This window comes from Tigriopus californicus, chromosome 8 (assembly GCF_007210705.1).
Source record: "Tigriopus californicus strain San Diego chromosome 8, Tcal_SD_v2.1, whole genome shotgun sequence".
NCBI classification, from domain to species: Eukaryota; Metazoa; Arthropoda; class Copepoda; order Harpacticoida; family Harpacticidae; genus Tigriopus; species Tigriopus californicus.
This window is the reverse complement of record NC_081447.1, coordinates 8,725,069-8,745,791: the sequence shown is the minus strand read 5'-3', so window position 1 is coordinate 8,745,791 and position 20,723 is coordinate 8,725,069. Positions and strand designations below refer to the sequence as shown.

Here is a 20,723-nt window from a genome sequence, read left to right as displayed (position 1 = left end):
TTGCATGAGATTCTAAATTTTGTTTCCTCACCCTGTGTATCGCATGGTGGGTGGCGACGGGTACGAACGGCGTGGGCCTGTCCAGACCGGAAAACGATCGCTCTGAGACAACCAACAACAACGAAAATGTTCAACGCCAACAGGCTCGTGGGTGCGGCAGTTGGAGCCGGAGGAGTGGACACAAATAAGACTCAGTCTGCTATATGGTTACTATCAAATTAGCTTCGGTAAAACCTCCAACTAAAGATTTGTAATGTAAATGCAGATGTTGCATACATGATTATACAGGTATAACAGTTAGGAGAGGAACAGTTTTGTATTTCGGTTTGGCTTACCAATTACTGGGTTGTGTTAGTAAATGATATTTCGAGTTTTTGCTCATTCGGTTTAGAATTACACCAAGCTTCGTGTCAAACACTGGGACGTATTGGACCTTGGACGTACTCACATAGACCAAATCTGATTGTGCCATTGATTTTGAATATTTGACACTAATTCCCTTTCCCAAATCCTTTCCTTCTGTCTTAAATTCAGCAAATAAATATATGAAACCCACTTTTTCTTCAGGGTCTCTACAGAATCATGTTGTAAGCAAGGCAAATGCTAGAAAAAATATGGCACTCACCTCCAGGTTTTCAGCATCAATGCACCATAGGACAAAGCAAATCCAATCTCTCGCAACCAAATTCTCATTGTACAAGTAACAATATTTGGTACCGGATATAATACAATAGTCTGAAAAAGCAACAACGATGTATCGCCTTTTTTACACAATAAAGTGTTTTCCAAAAGAAATGAAACAACAAACCATGTATGTATGGTGGTCTTGTTAATATGTCACAAATCCTTGCCATTTCATTAACATAGCAATAAAATATATGTCTCATAATGGCCTTTGAACATCATTTCATGAAATTTTAAATAAAAAAGAAACTAGCTTACCAAGAAGAGACTGGAGATTTATTTTTTTGTAGTTATCTACTCTCCTGATACTTCCTTGATACTTCATTTATCTAAAAACGCTACTTCAGTTTCATTGTTCATTTGTATGTAATAAAACGATGAAAAATCGTGAAAATTGGCTTAAAATAGAGGAAAAGTTGAGTACAACATGAATTATTATAAGATGACCTACCGTGCTATAAATGAAAAAGGCCCCAAGAATGATGATCCTCAAGAGCAGTGGGCTAGCAGCCCTGACTACCTAGAAGTAGAAAGGCATTGTTTCATTACTCAGTGCCCAAGAACTCACAAACTCTCCATATAAAATAAATGGTATGACCCAGTTTGTCAAAATAGCTAAATAAAATACGGCTTATTTGCCGTTTGCCGGCTTTTTTCATGAAAGAAGCCAGACACTTTTTCTGGCTGTATCACAAATCGCGGGCTTCTAGAGATGTGGAATGCGAACGGGAACGAAAGTTGCGTTTCTCCTGTTTGGAGTACTAATGAGATTTGGTCAAATTTATGTAGTAACCACTAACGGTCGATTTGGCAATATCTCTTTTCAATCCTCTATTCGTAAATACGAAAAGAAGAGATATTGCCATAATATATTTGTTCACTGTATTGAGTATGAAGAGTGTTAACTAATGTAAAATAGGAATTAACATTCTTCTATTCTCCTAGGAGGGCGGTATACTCCTTCAAATACCCTTTTATCTTTATTTTGATTGATATTTATGTACGCAGTCGCTCATGACATGTAACACAAAAGAATCGAGTCCTTGTCCGTTTATCAACCAACATAGCTCTCCTTTGATTTTCGATGTTGCTTTCTTTTTGGATAGAATAAAGCTAACAGAGTCTCAAAACAGATATGTTAACGCATTAAGGTCAAACATAGCCTAACGTTGTTAATTTTCTTTCTTTAAAAGGACACGAGAACAAGAGAACTAACGCTGTGACTTCGCTTTTTGGCGCTCATTATGAAACAAGTAGTCCCCATAACCAATATATTGCCACCTCTACCAGATCAAACCGGACAACGGTTGCCCGCATCATTCAGGATTTGGGATTGCCAAACCACCCAGAAGCGGACAATGGCCCTATCGATGACCAAGTTGAGTGAAAACTTGTTTTATCCGTTCCCGAACCGTTTCATCCCGACGCTCCTGTCCACACTTCAAGTAAAATTGAAGTACACCCCTAGACCACTGATGTTAACCGTGTATCAACCAAATGGTGCCAAGAAAGATTGTCCGCATTATGCACTGATGCACCGAGCCTGGAAGACCCTGGATCTGGCCTTCGTGCCGGGGGGGGGGGGGGGGGTTGACCAAGCCTAGAGCGCTATATTGCGGACAAAGGGGCTCATGATTACTGCTCTCAAATTACGCAAATAACATTTATTTGCATCCTGGGCCTTAAGTGCATCTTTTTGCATCCTAAACCTCTATTTGCATCTTTGGTCCGTTGTCATATTTTTATGCATTTTAGGCTTCTTTTGACTGATTTTGTTTGGGCAAAACATTTGTATTTTCATTATTTCAATGAGAAATTGGCGCCTCTCACGCACCACTTGACAATTCAGGGTCCCGCCTGCCACCTCTTTCCAAGAGCATGAACGATTGTACAACAAACTGGAAATGTTGATTGAGCATAATTTATCAAAAAGAACCTCATAAACAGCAAGCCACTGAGCGCTTTCAAAGAATGACATTGGTTGAAGTCGATTTCTAATAAAAACAAGTAAGTTTCCTAACGTATAAAAACTGGTGATCTCCTTAAGAGCTTTGAACAAAGCAAAGCTGTTCTACTGACATTACATGTGGTTCTTATGGAAGTTGAGTCTTTGATTTATGTTCAGATGCTGATCCACTGGAATCAGAGCATACTGTTATTAGAATATTTGTGTCCAGCGCGACAAATTGCTTAAGATACTCAGTATGCTGTAACAATGTAAAACATCTTTGAAATTTATTTGCATCCTTATTTGAATCCGGGTTGTTTTTTTGCATCTTCATTTGCATCTTGAGGTCCTTTTTATGCATAATTTTGAGAACCCTACTCATGATCAATAAAATCGAGTAAGCTGGAGGAGCAAGAAAAAATTAAAATGCAAAATCGATTGCGAAATACACAAGTTATTAGAAAACTCAAACCGTGTCAATCAAGTATTGGAAAGAATTGGCTTTAGCAGATCCTTCAACTGAAGGCCATTGGAATTGATTTATCGAGGGATGCGTCCTTTTTGCGATGAGTCCTCAATAGAGCATGTGAGCAACTTGAGTTGGGACGGCCCCGTGATCAGGATGGCCCCGTGACCCAGATGATTTCATTCAGGGAAATGAATATACCAATGATCATGTACGCAGACGATTGATGTGAGAGATAGATGTGATTTATTGCAAACTCCAAAAAGACCTTTAAAAGTTTTAAACAATCTTGACACATTCTCTGTTTTACACGATTTGCAGGCCAATGTGGCGAAAACGAAGGTCTTAGTTTTCCACAAAGGCTGCTTGTCTCATTTCGAATTCTTTTTTAATGGGCATGCTTCGGAACGAGTCAAGAAGTTTAACCTCCTAGGAATAACATTCTCCTCTCAAATGGTTTCATCTGGACACCTGATGGACTTGAACACAAAGGCAATGGCTTCTTGTTCCCGCGCTTAAACCTCAAAAACCTCCCTTTCTCGTTAGCCTTGTGGATATTCCCAGTTTATATTCTACCGCTATATGAATATGCGCACCCGGTCTGGATCACATATACAATTTCACAAAACGCTTGAGGTTCTGGGGACTTGGTGTTTTATAAATACCTCAAACGCTACCTTATCCTTCCAATCCATTGCAGCAACTCCAAAATTTACTTCCTCACTTCAACCTATACCCTCAGATGCTGGCTTCAAAGTATTGCTGTCAACAGATTGTCGACCCTAAAGTTTGGCTAAGGGAATGCTATTTATTGCGCAAAAAAGTAAAATAGTAAATAAGGTGGGCAACTTTGGGAATCAGGCTGACTTTAAAACTGGGTAGAGAAAGGAAAAGTTTTAGGGCTCAAATCATACTCAACCAAGTTTAGTCATAACATGAAAGCCCAATTTATATATTTGAACAGAAAGTAGCACCTAAGCTTTGTGAAAAGGTTGACAGATCACTTTACTAATAGTTTTAATTTTCAAATTATTCTTTTTATTTGAGTTTTGAGGGTCTTAATTAATTATTTGGAGAAAATTCAGGATTATAAAGTTCATATATATTCGCCTCAAACGGCTTCCCTGCATCTTGGGCCTAAATTAACCACGGTAACAAAATAGTATGTACGTGTTTTGTATTGAAAACTGTATATATCCATTGAAATGCTCATCTCACAATAAAGACAAGTCAAGACACTTGCATTTACTTAGCAACTGGTTTTTTTCTCATATGTTTGGTGTGGTTTTTCAAGGGCTTATCTAACCGCTACAAGGAATGCAATCCCCAGTACTAAAACATTAAGCCTCGACGGTCACTAGAATTGACCCTAAATCCTGGGTTGGGACAGAGCTCATGGATACTTTTGAAGACGTACAGTATCAGATACCTTTCGTACCTTCTCTGAACACTGGACAGTCCCAATTTTTGTAGTCTCTCCGAATACGAGAGCTCTCTCATTCCTGTGATGTTCCTAGTGAAACATCTTTGGACTTGTTCGCCCTGTTGCAAACCTGTCGAACTCATTGGAGCCCAAATGGGTGAAGCATATTCAAGATGTGGCTGGACAAACGACTTGTACAGAGTTAGCATCGTGATGCTATCTCTGAATTAAACGTGCGATATATCCAACCACACATTTGAAAAGCTTTACCCACCTTCAACTGGATATACTCATCGAACTTTCCATTATTTTGGAGGACTACACCTAAATCTTTCATAGATGAGACCTGCTCAGTATCTTTACCTCCATTATCTACGATTGGAGTATTCAAAGGCGTTGACCCAAAGGTCATTGAGCGGAATTTCATTCCGTTCAGGGCCATATTACTCTCAGTTACCCACGAGTAGATTCTTTCTAGGTCCTTTGCAAGCCTAGTGGAATCTTGGCCTTTCCTACCAGAAACTACCTTTGTATGTCAGTAATACAAAGCTTTTGAAGCGGGGCAACAAATATTATAAAAAGGAGGGGCCCTAAGATGGAACCCTGGGGAGCACCTGACTTGTTATCATGTATGTCACCAAGGGATCCCTCGACTCGAATTTGCTTCCTATCCTAAATGAAGCTTCTTATCGAATTGAGAACTTTGCGTTAGATCCCAATTGCATGAAGTCTATTCAACAAAAGGGCATGATCTACCTTGTCAAAGGCCTTGGCAAAATCAAGATAGACACCATCAACTGACTCGTGGCTTTCCAGTCCCTCGAAGACCTGCTCTGAATGCTCAATCAGTTAGGTAACCGTGCTTAAATGTGCTCGGAACCCATGCTGGCTTGGAGGAAGGACTTCATTGACTAAATTGGATATTTAAAGATACATTTCGAAATTTTAATCTTGTTGATATTTTTTATATATTTCTATTTCTAGCCAGTTTTTAATTAATTTGAAGTATTCCTCCTGATTTTCTACATCAGGACCTGTCTTAAATCGTCACCTAACAACATTCTAAGTACTGTTTATCAAAGTACTCTTCAGCAATGTCATAAACATACTATTTCGAAATTTTAGCAATTGGGCAAGAGGTAGTGAAGACTTTAAACAAAAATACTCTCATAAAACTTTCAAATGGTAGTGTAATATTATATCCTTATTAAATACGAAACGCAATGCATATTCTACAACCTCATTTAATCAACAAATAACCCAGTTTCTTAAACTTTTTTGCCAACGGATTGGAAGTAGGGGGCTTGCTTTTTGAAGAAAGAAAAACCATTTGAGTAATTGCCCTTCAAACAAAAATCTAATTTTGAGGATGACAGAGGTCTTCAGGGTGTATTTTGCTTTTGACACGATCAATGAGCTTTGTTTTCAAACACGCATTTTCATAAATAGTTTTTAAGTTTTTAAGTGTCGAGTTTTCGATACTTTTGGACACTTTTTTCCTCTTTTGGACAGGGGTGGACAAAATTGTCCAAAAATAGAATGCCCATCCTGATTGTAATAGAAAAATCTCGAGTTTCATGATTATTGGGATCACAAAGAGTAATCATGGAGCTAAATCGGATTGAAGTAAAAATCGAATCCATTTCAATTTTCACAATTCAAATCACAGTTACCTAAGATGATTGAGGTTCTTGGTTTGATCTCCTCTCACTCCCAGAAATGGAGAATCAGATACAAACTTTCTATGTAGGGCGTTTTTTTTTGGAATATCAAACGCTACTTTCTTAGGAAAATCAGATTTCGTAGAATTCACGTTTTGAATTTGGTGCCTCTTTTTGTTTGTCCCTGTGTCGAGGCTAATGTTTACAACTTCAAAACAATTTGATTCAGTCCAATACCAACCTTGATGTTCTTGTACTTGTAGGTGAAGAGAACAACGATAGGGAGGCAGCCGATGATGATGCATTGAAGAATGAGGAGGATACTACGAAGCACCCAATTTAGGGAAACAATACATGGGCTTGGGTCCACACATTCCTCGCACCCAGGAGCGCATTTCAGACATTGAAAGGCGGTGTCATCTTCATATATGCTTTTTTCTCCCTGGAGCCAACGAAAAATTTAGTAACAGCACAGACACAATGACAAGGCAGCTTACCTCTAATATTTTGGCATATTCTTCTTCAAGTGTTGTTCCATTGAAGAACTTATTGTGAGAAGACGCGTCAGAAAAATAATAGCCAATTTTACAAACACATTTGTAACTTCCACGCCTAAATCCTAGGCCTGATATTGGTTGGCACTAAAAAGAGTTAAAATTATCACCAAATTTATTTTTTGGCGAAGTGTTCTTATTTTCATTTTCTTCATCAGCTCAGCACGTGCACCAAATGGGGTTTATTATTCCTCTTTATTGTAGCGTCAGCTATGGCGTAGCATCAATTTAGTCTTACACTTAGAAGACCCAGAATGGGGAGAAAAATATAATTTCATCAAATACACTTTTTTCATGATAACGCTGAGTTCCCATACAAATATACAAATTATGACACACATTGGCAAATATACGAAGGTTTTGTAATTTTCTTGGACCCATAGAGGCTTAACGCGCGTTATGAGACCGTTGAACCCTGCATTCAATGGCTAGCCAGGCCTGCCAAAGCAAATCCGTTGGTGGATCAAATATTAGTAACTGTTAACGCGATATCCAAATTTGATTTTTCCCGCCATTATCCTTCAAACTTGTTTTCTCGCCAACCTCCAAAACCGGATGATTCGTGAAAAGCGACAGAGTAATTGCGAAATGCTAGACCCTTGTCACGTACCTGCCTTAAAATTGCCGATTTTCTGCAGCAACATCAGTGATTTCTTTGTCAGCGTTTCTTTGAGAGAAAGCACGAGAGTGAACAAATTTTGAACCCGTCTGATGCGAAGATGGAGGGTGATTCCTTCCACGGGAGCCACGCCCGTAATGCGGCCGAGATTCGATACGGTCCGAACGATGAAGAGGACGAAGTCATGAGCCAAGTGAGGTCAGGTCAAATTGGCTAAGAAGCAAGCTCTCTTCGTTTCAGCTGGTTCCAAGAAAACGACGAGAATGGTAATCTTGTGGAATATGAAATGACTCGCCATCTGTTCGGTTCCCCAATTTGTTCCCAAGTTGTTCTAACTACGCTTTGAAGTGAACCGCCATTGATCATGGCCACGAATTCAGCGGAACTCCTGGCACCACGATAAACCGGAATGTTTGCGTAGACGATTGTCTCAAAAGTATGGGAAGTGTGTCAGAGGCTCTACACGTGGCCAAAAAAGTTAAAGACTTGTGATGGAAAGGAGGATTTCGCCTCACACAATTCGTATCAAATTCAAGGGAGTTCTTGCGGTCGATTCCTGTGGATTAGAGAGCACCCCACGGGAAAATTTTGCCATTGAGACTTCGGAGCTTCCAGCCGAGAGAGCTTGAGAGCTTTAGGATTTGGGATACAACTGAATTGTGAGTAAAGATTGACAAAACTATACTTACTCAACGATCGATGTTATCAACAATCTCGAGTGTTTACGACCCGGTGGGGGCTGGGACGGCCTTCCTTCTCCCTGGTCGCATTATTTTGAAAGAACTTTACTCCCTGAAAATCGGATGGGATAGTCCAGTTCCAACGGACCTCAAGCGAAAGTGGGTTAAGTGGATTGATGAGTTACAAGAGTTATCACTGGTGAAATTACCATGAACGCTGGATATGGAAAACAAACTTCGGCAGAACGTCATTGGTTTTCCGACGAATCGACCGATAGATACGGAGCAATGGCTTATTTAAGGCTGGAGGACGAGAACGGAAATATCTAGGTGAGCTTTGTTGCCGGAAAAGCTCGAGTGGCCCCTAGCCAGCCAACAACAGTTCCACGGATGGAATTTGTTGCAGCCGTTCTCACTGCCTCACTTTCGGATCATGTAAGAAGCCAGTTGGATATTGAAGAATTGAGCCAGTACTATTGGACGGATAGCACTGTTGTTATTGGGTATATTTGCAATGAAGAGCGCCGATTCCATCTGTTTGTGGCTAATCGGGTCAGAAAAAAAAAATCGCTCTGTTTGGTCGCCCATGTCCCGGCGAGACTTCTCAAAATCCGGCCGATAACGCCCCAAGAGGATTGAGTTGTGTTGGGATTCAAGCTGCCCATCGATAGTTTATTGGACTTCAATTCTTAACGAATTGAATTTGTTTTTGGAAATTGCCTGTTGTGGAGAAATTCCATATTGAGCATAATGACCCAGAGGAGAAGAGAGAAATGGCTGTGCGGGCTACTCAAATCGAGAATGAGCACTTCTTGGACCTTATGATCAATCGACATTCGGACTGGTACAAACTAAAACGATCGATTTGAGTATACTTGCGATTTTTGAAGTTCTTGAAGTTCAAGCACGACGTGGAATCGAGCTCCAGAGACCGAAATGGAAGAAAGAAATTGCCACTCAAATCCTAGAGAATTGATTCACTTCAAGGAATCGTTCATTTAGACGAAGCCGAGAGGCTATTGCTCAAGAGAGAGCAGGCTCAAATGTTTGGAAAGGAGATCGAAGCTCTTGGAAGACCCGAACCAAAATGTGAACGAGAAAGAAACAGAGCCTTGGTTAAAGTTAGTAGTCCTTTGTCGAAGTTGTGCCCAATTGTGGATGCGCATGGATTGTTGAGAGTCAGAGGTTGTTTAGGAAAGCTTGCAATCAAGTTGTCCATCTATTTATTATCCCCAAGAAAGAAAATCTTTCCGATCTCATCGTTGGCAGCCATCACGCCCAAGTCGCTCACGAAGGCCGAGGATTCACCATTAACGCCCCCCCACCACCACCAAAGTGGATGTTGGATCCAAGGAGTGAACCTCGAGTTCGGGGATTTTCATCAAGCTATTTTCATATCTCCGAGGTAAAACAGATCAGCCTCCAATGGCTGATTTACCCTTGGACCGACTTCAAACTACACCGCCATTCTCCTACGTTGCATTCGATTTTTTTTTCGGCCCGTTCATGATTCGCAACCGACGAAAGGATTAAACAAGATACAGGTGATTTTCTCCTGCTTGAGTTCAAGAGCGGTCCGTATTGAGGTGGCCACGTGCTTGGATACCTCTTCCTACATTGCGGCTTTGAGACGCATGGTGTCCAGGAGAGGTCCAATACGACTTCTAAGGTCCGACAATGGGCTAAACTTTGTCGGAGCAGAACGGGAGCTAAGTGAAGCTCTTGAGGAAATGGATGGACTCTGTGGCTGCGTTCCTGAGGGAACGAGGATCAGACTTCAAGGGCTTCAAAAGGAATTTGGGAGCAACAAAGTCGCTCAATCCGTTCAATTCTTGCCTTTCTTATGCTGGACCATGGACACCTCCTGAATGACGAAACGCTCCGCCCGTTGATATGTGAGGTGAGCAAAATTTTTGAATGCTCGTCCCCTAACCGTGGAATGTTTAAACGATCCTCTCAGTCCATTGCCGTTGAATCAGAGCATGCTCCTCACGCAAAAGGCAGGAGTGTTCATCCCTCCTCCAGGAAAATTCGTCCTCCCTGACTTGTATTCCAAGCGGCAATGAAGATGAACTGAATATTTGGCTGAGAAGTTTTGGACTAGCTTTCGCCACGAGTATTTGCAATTGTTCGAACCACGAGCCAAGTGAATCAAAGAAGGAGGCAGTTTGCAATTCGGTGACGCTGTCATCCTCAAAGGCGAGATCCAACCAAGTAACCTTTCGCGACTTGTAATAGAAACGTACCCTGACCAAAGTGGAATTGTTAGAAATGTGCGGATCAAGGTCGGTGATCGGAACCCGAACAATCTAAGGACTTCCAGTTGCCCCAAGTATCACCGCCCGGCATCAAGCTAGTTTTGTTAGAAAGGGCCGATGGGTCCAAAAAACCCAACGAGAGAGCCAGAAAACACGGTGAAAAGGAAGCAATGGGAGAAGAAGAAAACCTGCAAGGTCCAAACCATTCCCGGCTTTGGAGGGAGCCAGATATTACTGCGACATCTCAATTTGAATTTTCCCACCATTATCCTACAAACTTGCTTTCCCGCCAAGCTCTAAAATCGGATGATTCGTGGCAGCGTTGCAGGATTTGATATTGGTAACGGTTGGATATTGGTGATATTTTTTCGCGGGTTGAGGAATCCGATTTTCTGCAGCAACAATAACGTTAAGCAAGTATTCTCAATACGAAAAAAGTATTTATATCAAAACAATGCAAATTTTAATGAGAAATCACATCCATATTTCCAAATTAAATGAAGCCAGTAGGAAGTCTACATTTTGGCATTCAGTCGTGCTGGAAAATCTGGAAATCTTGAGCGATTATCTGGCGTCAAGAATTAGGTTGGCAAATTGTCTTCAGTTTGTAACCGTTTTCTGGTATTTTTCATTTAGATGTCAAGAAAACAATGATCAATGTCACTTCAACGTAATTAGATTTATTTTCCTGGACTGCCTTTGTTAGTCCCCTTTCTGAGCTCATTTAGCAAACGTTCCGTAGATAGTAAGCCACCTAGTACTAGTATGAGCCTGTTCTTATATTTGACTTCAATATTACGGGGATTTACTTTGATTATGAACCATTAAATTTCAATTGAATTATTCAAACACATCTCCTACCAGAGTAGCCAATGCTGGTATCTAAATAATCTGATAATCAGTGTGGTGCATGAAAATACGAGTGCGGAGAATTAGACAAACCAATATAGACAATTAATTATTCAGTCAGATAATTCATTGCTCAGCCATAGTTCTTCTGTTGTGCAACTATGTTTATAATGCAAAAAAAGTCACTTGGCCTATCCCTTGGAGAGAAGATAATGAAAGCATAATATTGCTAGGAAACATCGTCATTTTCCCGTGTTTGCTTACGTGAGCCCTTGATCATATAATTCTATCTGAGCTCATGGTTATATGAGCAAAAGAAGACAGAACCAGAAGCGAGGCCTTCTTGTTCTTTCCTTTCATGTACTGTTTCGACAGAACCTTTAAGAAAAAGCACTCTTTCATGGAATCGAATCGACAACAGGGTAGGCAACTTCGAAACCATGGCCGAGTAGAAACTGAAAAGCTCCTTTTATTCTGAGCCTTTTTGGGGTATTTTTTCAAAAGTTCATTATAATTTCATTAACAACAATAGTGTCTGTTCACTTTGTGACTCATAACGCATCAGCTAGCACTCCTTTTGACTCGCATGTGAATAGGTCTGTTTGTATCTGAAAAGCTGTTTCTTTGGTCAAAGGTTGGAGCAATCACAATTGCTGGATGTATCTTTTTAGCCCAGATTTTGCCGTCCATGCCAGAGATGTTGGCAACAAATTTTTTGATGTTTGGAATAGCACGCATGAGTTTGAAGGATTTACGTTTCTTGTTAACAAAAGTTTTTCTTTATTGGCCAGTCGCTTCAACCACCAGTGGTCAATTTGGTATTAATTTTGGCTTTTTTCCTGCCACTTACTGACATTCAGGGGCCACCAAATGGAAGAAATTGTTAGAAAACAACGAAAATTGTTTCCAAATATCAAATTTCGCTGCCCTAGCCCTATCTATCTCAAGTTTTAGCTTTTGTACATACTTTGATATGAAACAATAATAATTTCTAAGCTCATTGTGGCCCCATTTCCGATATCCCTCGCCATTTCCTTCTAAAGGCTAGTTTTTTAAAGCTTCGAGTTAGGGGCTTGGACGTTAACTGTTATAAAACTAAACTCAGCAAAGTGGTGAGCTAATGCTCATTCTGGATAACGTCCAAGCTTTAATTCAGATATACTAGCGTCAAAAAAACTCGCCTTAGGCTGGATTTCAAGTTCAAATATAATTACGGTGTACCTTACCAATTAAGACCAAGAACAACATTTTTTTTCAGCTTAACACTTTAACAGTGTTTTAGTAGTTTTAGATAATGTGCGCTAACAATGCTGACTGATACTTTTCTCTATTACAATTCCTTTTAATCCTTATTAGTAACACTGTCTTGGCCGGGCCTAACGATTACAGTAACTTTTTGCTCTCCGCTCTTTTTGATTAAAAGTCCGAAGTGGCACGCCAATATATCAAAAAATATATATATATACGAAGAGTATCTGCTGGACACTCCTAGGCTGGTCTATCTGGAAAATGCCAACCCTAGTGGAGAGAATGCCGAGTCTGTCAGTTATTGTCAGTTCAAAGTTCTCGCCACCCTCACAACAACTACTTTTTATTAAAGAGGTTCATAAGCAGTATTTGTTGTGTCAAGTTGAAAAATTCTTGTCTTTTTCAATGTTTTCTTCGTATTTTTCATTATTTTCATAACCTAACCGACTACACTTTTTTCTTTCCCTTCTCCCTTCCGATCTGTGCTGTATTTGGCTGAAAAGGAAAGCCATAAGAGAAGATGGAAAGCTATGATATGTAGCAACTGTGCATCTTGCGACGAAGAACTGTAGGAGGAAAGGAAAGCCGTGTAACAAAGGCCTTGGGTGCCCAACTGTCCTCAGGCAAGCTAAGGGCAAGCCTAAGGCAAGAACGTCTCCGTTTTTCCACCCAGCCTGAACAGACCAGTTTGAGAACTCTAACCCTCCTATTCCACAACAAACATCTTTGCCAAGATTCAAAAGTCTTCGTACATCAATTTTTGGCTCAGCGTTTGGTCTCAATTGCATCTTATTGATTTGTAATCAGCTTTTATAATTTCAGGAGTATTGAGAATTAAATACAATAGGGAAGGATCCGTATCAGATATACAATTAATTAAAATGCCAAATTCTTGGATTTCAGCTCTTAATCAAAGTTTGGTCACACATTCAAAACAATTTCTATGCGACAAGAGTTTGATTCGGGCTGAGAATTGTATTACAGCATGTACTTCTTGATATATTTAGATCACTCACCATTGTGGATTCAGTTTTGCACTTGTCTGTCCCTCCAAAAATATTCAAGGTACCAGCCCCTATTGGCCCTTTACATTGGTTGATGTCGACTCGCCGTAAGTCAATATCAATTCCGCTTGTCCCTCTAGAAAAGTTTTCAAGGAAAAATGCATCAAGTCTCAAATGTTTCACCGACTTGACAAAAGTTTGTCTAAAAGTATTTTCATAGCGTTTTACACAATTAGAGTGCCGAATTTTCAATCAACAATTGACTTACTTAAAAAAGTATTTCCCATTCTCGAAGCCAAAGAAAGGCACAGTGTAAGTCATCATCCAAATATTTCCCCCTCCACAATCATAATAGGGCTTGGACCAAGCTCCATCCTCGTAAGCAACCCTTAATATCATATCAGTTTCCCGGCTAGTGTGGGCAGTGGCGTTGAAAGGGTATGTGTGATAACCTAAAAAAAGAAAGGAATAAATCTTTATTTGTTTCACTGGATTGGGTTCGATCCATTGTTCCTTACAAATTTTCGTATGCATTGTTTATACGGTTACGAAAATTGTATTTAGTGTAATTGCAATGCTGCCTATAATAATCCAACTTTCAATAAACACTACTAACACTACATACAACTACACTACACTACTGTAGTTAATTACATAGAGTGGGAGTGTTTCTGAAATCTATTCTAATTATTCTAACTGACTTTTTTAGGATATCAAATTACTTTCCCATAATAAAATCAATCATGGCAGTGTTTTCAGAATAGTTCAGCTGTTTCCGCCTGAATTCAAACTTCATTATAACCGCTGGGCGCAAGTATATACTTTTGTTTAATTTAGGCCTTATGATTTGTAGCAAAATACTAACTTGATGTAACAACAGTCTTATTAAAAATGTAACTGATTTGTTATCCCCTGAAATTGATATAGAACATATTAGACAAAATACTAAGACAATTATGATTTGATTTATGCAATTTTGTCGAGTATTTAGACTATCATTGCACTTAGGTTAGAATTGTGTCAGTTCTCGTCAATAAATTGCGGTAACCATATAAAGTATTTGTGATTGATGGCGATTTTTATTGCAGCAGGTAAAACAGGTATCATTAGAGAGGTCTTAATATTTCATGAAGGAAATTAGGAAGCTGTAGCCACGTAGAGAGCCGTTAAATTATGCATTCTTGCTAGATCGCCATATATGCTTTTATATTCCTTCACAAATAAAGATTATTTAGTCTGATTGATAGGAAAGCGTGAGGCTCAAAAGCTTGCGGGTATGTATGCCTTGGTGGAATTTTCATGATTTATGAACGACGGATGAAACCTCAGCAGCATTTTGCTGATAGAAGTGAAGATTCACTTATTGCGTTTTACCAAAAAGCTTTTGAACTTGTGAGTGCACTCGTATTATTTGATTTATTTTAAGTTATACTGCCTGCCTTAATTGGCCACACAAATCCCAGCTCATGCTTAAGCAAAAGAGCCACATCTAGCAAAATCCATATGCCCCAAGTAATAACGGAGTATGCTCACATCAGCAATTCCCAAGCACGAGGGTCAATGTTCTTTCAAGCTTCAAGTTGCCTGTTTTTTATTAGACATAAGAATAGCTGAGGAGGCTGGTTCCCAAAGATGTAGCTTTCATGAAGCAAACCAATCAGATACAATATTCGTTCCAATCTTAAGGAAAAAACCAGCAAAGATGAGCAGCCATCAAAAACAGCCATGGAGATCATGCTTTTGAAAAAAACGATTTGATTGCGTGTCCAATGCCAATGGTTCCTAAATTCGCCCAACGGGAATGGCGCTAATCCATCATAGCAGTAAAATGACTTACCGATTTTCAAGGACTTTCCCATCTCTATGACTTTTTCAGCTTCCTTTCTGGCTATAAAGAACCATTCAGACGTATTGCTCAGATATTTGTACTCGATAGCGAGATCCTTTGCCAAAATAGGACCCTCTGGAAGTCGATAGGCGTAAGGACAAAAAAGGAAGTAACTTTTATATTCTTCAGCGTCATAGCAGTTCCCAGCTGCAAAAATATCCTCGTTGAATTCCACCATTGACATTATAGAGGTGTGAAGAAGATACTCAGACTGTCCAATCACTTCTGGGGCGTACTTCCACATTCTCGTCAACCAGTTCGCCCTATTCACTGCAACCCGGGCAGCTTGATGGAAACGTTCTTGGGCATAACGATTCACTACTTTATCGCCAAGATTTAAGTCTGTCCCTGGAGTACAATTGGCACCTTGGAGAGCTTGTGATTCGACTATTCGAAGGAGCTTAGTCACAATATCCAATCTTGGGCGATGTCGTCGATTCTTTGATCCAGAACGGCTTCTGCCATTGTCGTCATCTTCGGTACCTTCCTTTGCTTCATCGGAGTAGTCACTTGGGTCTTGCACCAATATATTATCAAGATCTGAAGAGCTGTCGTACGTGTATTCTAACAATTTCTCCTCTGAAGATGAAAAGCCTGGTATGTGATTAAGCCCAGCCGCTTGCTGCAGTTTGTCTTGCTCATGTTTCGCAAGAGGCTCTTCAGTTTTCGATCCTTCATGAACAGACTGATCTTTTGTATCAACAGATCGTTCGGCTCTTCTTGCACGATCATCAGGATATCGAATTGGCCTTAATTGGTTGTGCAAATAATGCTTGTTAGCTCCTCTAGATTTTTGAGGCCATCGGAAGATTGATGAAATCAGGTTTATACCATATCTTTTTAGATGTGTCTTGGTTAATTTTTCGTCGCTTCTTCGGGATTTTCTAATGGGATTTAGATGGTATCGTTCTTGCTTCTGTAACCTTGGATGATATCGATAGGGTACGTTGTCTCCGAAAAGTGGAGACGGTCGGGATGGTGAAAATGATGATTCCGATAATGAGTGCAACTTTGCGCACATAACCATGGCCAATCCAAACATATCAATATACATGATAAAAAGCTTATTCATTTTCATGTCTTTTTCTTCTTTCTTCGCTTTAATGATACGCTATTGGTTGTACCCAATTATTTTTAATCAATAATTTGAATGCAATTGATTTTGAAATTGAGATAATCTTCCTTGGAATCGAAGAGCTGTCGTTATTTTCTTGCTTTCCATCTTGTGCAGATGTGTTGTTTTGTAAGCAATGTGGATCTACTTCTGAGACTTGCCATACGTAGCCGCCTTGCTTTTGGTGATTGGAGAAAGTGATTTTGGCTGTGGGTTCTTCCTTTTTTCTCTTGCAATGTGGGAACATCAGGATGGTTCGTCTCTTCTGTCCTCTACTTTGACGATATGGAAGACCAAGAAAGATTGGAGTGAAACAAGAGACATCTTTAAGAAAAAAGGACAAAGAGGTTCCAGCATTTCTCTCATTTATCTTCTTTCCATCATCGGCCTGCAACTGTGCAAGGCATTGAAATTCATTAACTTTGTAAATGAACTAAACCTATTGCATTTGATCGGGTATATAACTTATCATTGCCCTACCTACCCCCTTCTTATCAAGATCTGACGGCCAAACCACTTTTCACATTATTCAGACTTCCTGAGTGTAATCCACACAAGTTCCAATCACCCATGCTTCTCTCACAATGATGTTGCACAGTCAGCCTTGGGCGCATAACTAAATTATCATCCTGCTTGACTTGCCTGTATTGGTCCTTGGTTTGCTGCGCTCCGTCAAGGTTACAACCCATCTCGCCGACTAAGTTCTCTGCTCTCAATTGACAAATGGCAGCGCCAACCACGGTATGTAACAGGATTGGTCGCGAAGGAATGAAACTGGAAAACTGTTGAAGACAGGAAGGAAGATCACGAAAACAACAACGTGCAGGAATCTGAAGAAGATCTATGGCGAGTTGGGAGCTATGGAAGGGATGAGAGAGGCATTATCAGAATTTCTCTCCCAACGGCCAGACCTTAAAGTAGATGGTACAAAGTACTCGATTATTTTTTTTTTCAATACAGGTTTTATATACTAAACAGAATCTACAATCAAATCAGAACGCTAGTGTGTATGTAAAAATCTGTGACTATCCACAAAACATTTAACGAAGTCTCCTTTTATGGATGTTATTGTGATACAACCATCACCTTTTTGGGCCTGAAGTAGATATTGTACCTAAAGTTCAGCTCCGAAAAGGAAAGCTTCTGGTTCTTTCTCTTTTATTTTCCTTTCAGAGAGGAACTACTGGGTACAACCAACGCAACGAGGTTTGATCTGATACATCATACAACCTCATAGGAAGTCGCTGCCACGTGAGTTCCTTCATGCTTTTGACAACGTAGTAGTTTTAGAAACATTCAAGAAATCTTGAATGAAAATCTAGGAATGTTTGTTTTACCCGCAAGTATGTTCCACGAACACTTATAGGAGCACGAACAATAAGCCTATGGAAAAATCATATTCCTCATCTTTAACCGGGCACAATATTGACGTGAATGAACAACATTTGCCGCTACCAGGAATATAATGCCAAACAGTCCACAAATAAAATGTTCCAATCATAATAATACCCACTCAGTATTAAACGTAATATAAGTTATGTATTTTGGGGGGGGAGTTTGTTTTTTCACGGGCTTTTCTAACCGCTACAGGGAATGTAATCCCCAGCTCTATCAAAATGAAAGGTTATAATTCGTCTATAATATCGTCTTTCAATCTTTATATGATATTTGGTCTACCAACGAATTTGAGTCGGCAGACCGAGCTAGTCCTTGAATGTAGGGTTGATCTGGAATGCTATCTAAAAATTTGTCCAAGTCTGACTTGAAAGATGCAACAGGATCAACGTATTCCCTACGAATATTTGAGGGCAGCAAATTAAACAATGAAGGAGCCCAAGAAAGAAGAGAGGCGGACTTCATTGTTTTAACTAGCCTGGATTCTCGAGGGCTTGAAGGTGCTCTCAAAATGCACATAAAGCCTAGACGGTCACTAGAATTGATACTAATTCCTGGGTTGGGACAAAGCTCATGGATACTTTTGAAAACGTTCAGTATCAGATGTCTTTCGTACCTTCGCTGAATAGCGCACAGTCCCAAACCTTTCTACCCTCTCCCAATACGATCCTATCATATCCTCAATCTTTGGACATGCTCGAGCGTTCACAAACCTGATGAACTAATTGGGGTCCAAATGGGCGAGTCATATTCAAGAAGTGACTGGACAACCGATTTGTACAGATGCTTGTACGTGATGCTATCTCTGGACTTAAAAGTGCGATGTATCCAACCACATGTTTGAAAAGCTTTGCCAACTTTCCACTGGATATATTCATCGAACTTTCCATTATCTTGGAGGACTACACCTAAATTCTTCATGGATAAGATCTACTGGTTATCCTAGCTTACCTTCATCATCTAATAGTGGAGTGCTGAATGGCGCCGACCGAAGGGTCATTGAGCGGAATTTCATTCCATTCAGTGCCATATTACTAGCAGCAACCCAAGAGTAGATTTGGTCACGGACTTCTAAAAAAAGAGGTGGACTCCGCTCAGTCACAGATTCCCTTTCTTGGGTGACCCACAAGGGAGAAACGACAAAGTAGCAACGCCAATTCAACCTGTATTATGTCTTAAGGCTGGGTTAGTCTTGGCCAGATCGGCTTGGTCAACAGTTTGGCATTAAGTGGTGAAATGGGCTGGAATTTTCGACTCCTCCTACTTGCCTTGAAATTGCTCATTCAGGGCTTCTCCTTTCAAATGAGGAGGCTAATGATAAGGTTTAATATATACACTGCATTGAAGGGAAGCCACCAAGTGTCAAATGTTTTGAACTGCATTATTGTGGTTTTTTTCAAATTCATTTCATGGTTAAACCATGTCCATGCCCAATAACTAAATGCCAATGAAAAGTCAAGCTGGCTTTCTCTATCAAATTTGTTTGAACCATGGTTGCGCTGGAGTCAACAAATGGCCATGACGGCAAAAAATTTCGCCTGAACTCAGGTACTTCACTAATCCACGTCAATTGAGTGTCAAAATAACATCATTGTTGACCATAGTTTGTCTAGGGCACCCTAGGCATGATTATCTATGATTAAGTGAAACTGTTCTTGCAGTGTTTTCAACACGAGGGTATTTCCCATTGGCATTGTGGTCAAATGTGAATTTCACCTTCAATTGCCCAATACCAATATGGCGAAATCACCAATATTGTGTCCATAGGGAAATTCTGAAAGCAAAAATCACAATGAAGAGGTAAGAAAGAATGAGCAAGTAGTGACACTTCTGGTACTTAATGTTCTAAACTCTCATTTAAGTCTAATTGAAAGTGGCAGAAACATGTGCATGTCTCTTGTTTTTGACCAAAGTTTCTGTTTTTCAATGCATAACTAATAGAGGACGTGATATGAAGCCAAAGCAAAAACCTTTGAAAACATTTGGAATTCCTCAAAAATCAGTTCGTTTTGAAAATCAGTTCGATTTGAAAATCAGTTCGTTTTGAAAATCAGTTCGTTTTGAAAATCAGTTCATTTTGAAATTCAGCAAGAGTTATCATACCAATCCAAAAATTTGATATGCTAACTTCTTAAAATGTATGAAGCTGGTCTTGGGTTTGCGGCGTAATCACCCAAATATCTGATAAGAGATCCTTGCAATAATTAAAGTCTAAACTTATGTCATAGTTAACATCACCTTTATTAACTCTAAACAACTATAAGACCAATTGATCTTAGTCCTTTACAATATGTACTGCAGGAATCACTGTCTCATCCTAGAATAAGAGTGGAATAACTTTTTAGTACTCTCTTTAACACAGCTAAAGTGAATGCCTATATGAAAGACAATCAAAGTTACTGATTGTTAATGTTTGTTTAGGAGAATTGCAACAATGAGCTGAAAGGTCTTTGAAAATCCCTATGATCAAGAATTGTCCAAGGACAAAGTAAACAATTTTTTAAGTAGCATTCCAGATCAACCCTACATTCCAGGCCTAGCTCGGTCTGCCAAATCAAACTCGATGGTAGACCAAATAACATGGAAAGATTGAAAGGTAATGAATAGACGACTTATAACCTTTCATTTCAATAGCACTGGGGGTTACATTCCTTGTAGTAGTTAGAAAAGCCCGTGAAAAAACTAACAAAAAAACAGAAGGAATCACATTGAGGGAGCTCCTTTAAATTGAAAAAATGTTCTTGAACCTCAATTACTTGTAAAAAAACGAATACATAATACCTTCCCCGCCCTAACTATTACATACTTTTTGGATTGTAGAAGTTATAACGCACCTCATGAGCTTGCTGTCATAGTTTTACACCATTTTCCATGCGGAAAAATGCCATTGTCAGGGCGTAATCTATCACCTCGAACTAATTTAAAACCAACC

At 39.7% G+C, this 20,723-nt stretch overlaps 1 protein-coding gene across 4 annotated transcripts in view; it reads right to left on the bottom strand.

The window, feature by feature from the left end:
• The window catches only part of LOC131884503 (probable G-protein coupled receptor 158), a 33,564-nt gene extending 16,536 nt beyond the window's left edge, over positions 1-17,028 (bottom strand). The window contains exons 1-8 of one of the 4 annotated variants that reach the window (XM_059232311.1): positions 16,877-17,028; positions 15,232-16,790; positions 13,663-13,846; positions 13,407-13,530; positions 6,680-6,823; positions 6,424-6,624; positions 1,136-1,204; positions 626-735 (exon numbers count right to left, since the gene is read on the bottom strand). In XM_059232311.1, the coding sequence (XP_059088294.1) occupies positions 626-735; positions 1,136-1,204; positions 6,424-6,624; positions 6,680-6,823; positions 13,407-13,530; positions 13,663-13,846; positions 15,232-16,360 (1,961 nt within the window). In that variant the 5' untranslated portion in view covers positions 16,361-16,790; positions 16,877-17,028. The remainder of the gene's footprint in view (positions 1-625; positions 736-1,135; positions 1,205-6,423; positions 6,625-6,679; positions 6,824-13,406; positions 13,531-13,662; positions 13,847-15,231; positions 16,791-16,876) is intronic. The other 3 variants (XM_059232310.1, XM_059232313.1, XM_059232314.1) reach the window with 3 other exon arrangements.
• Between the last annotated feature and the right edge of the window lie 3,695 nt (positions 17,029-20,723).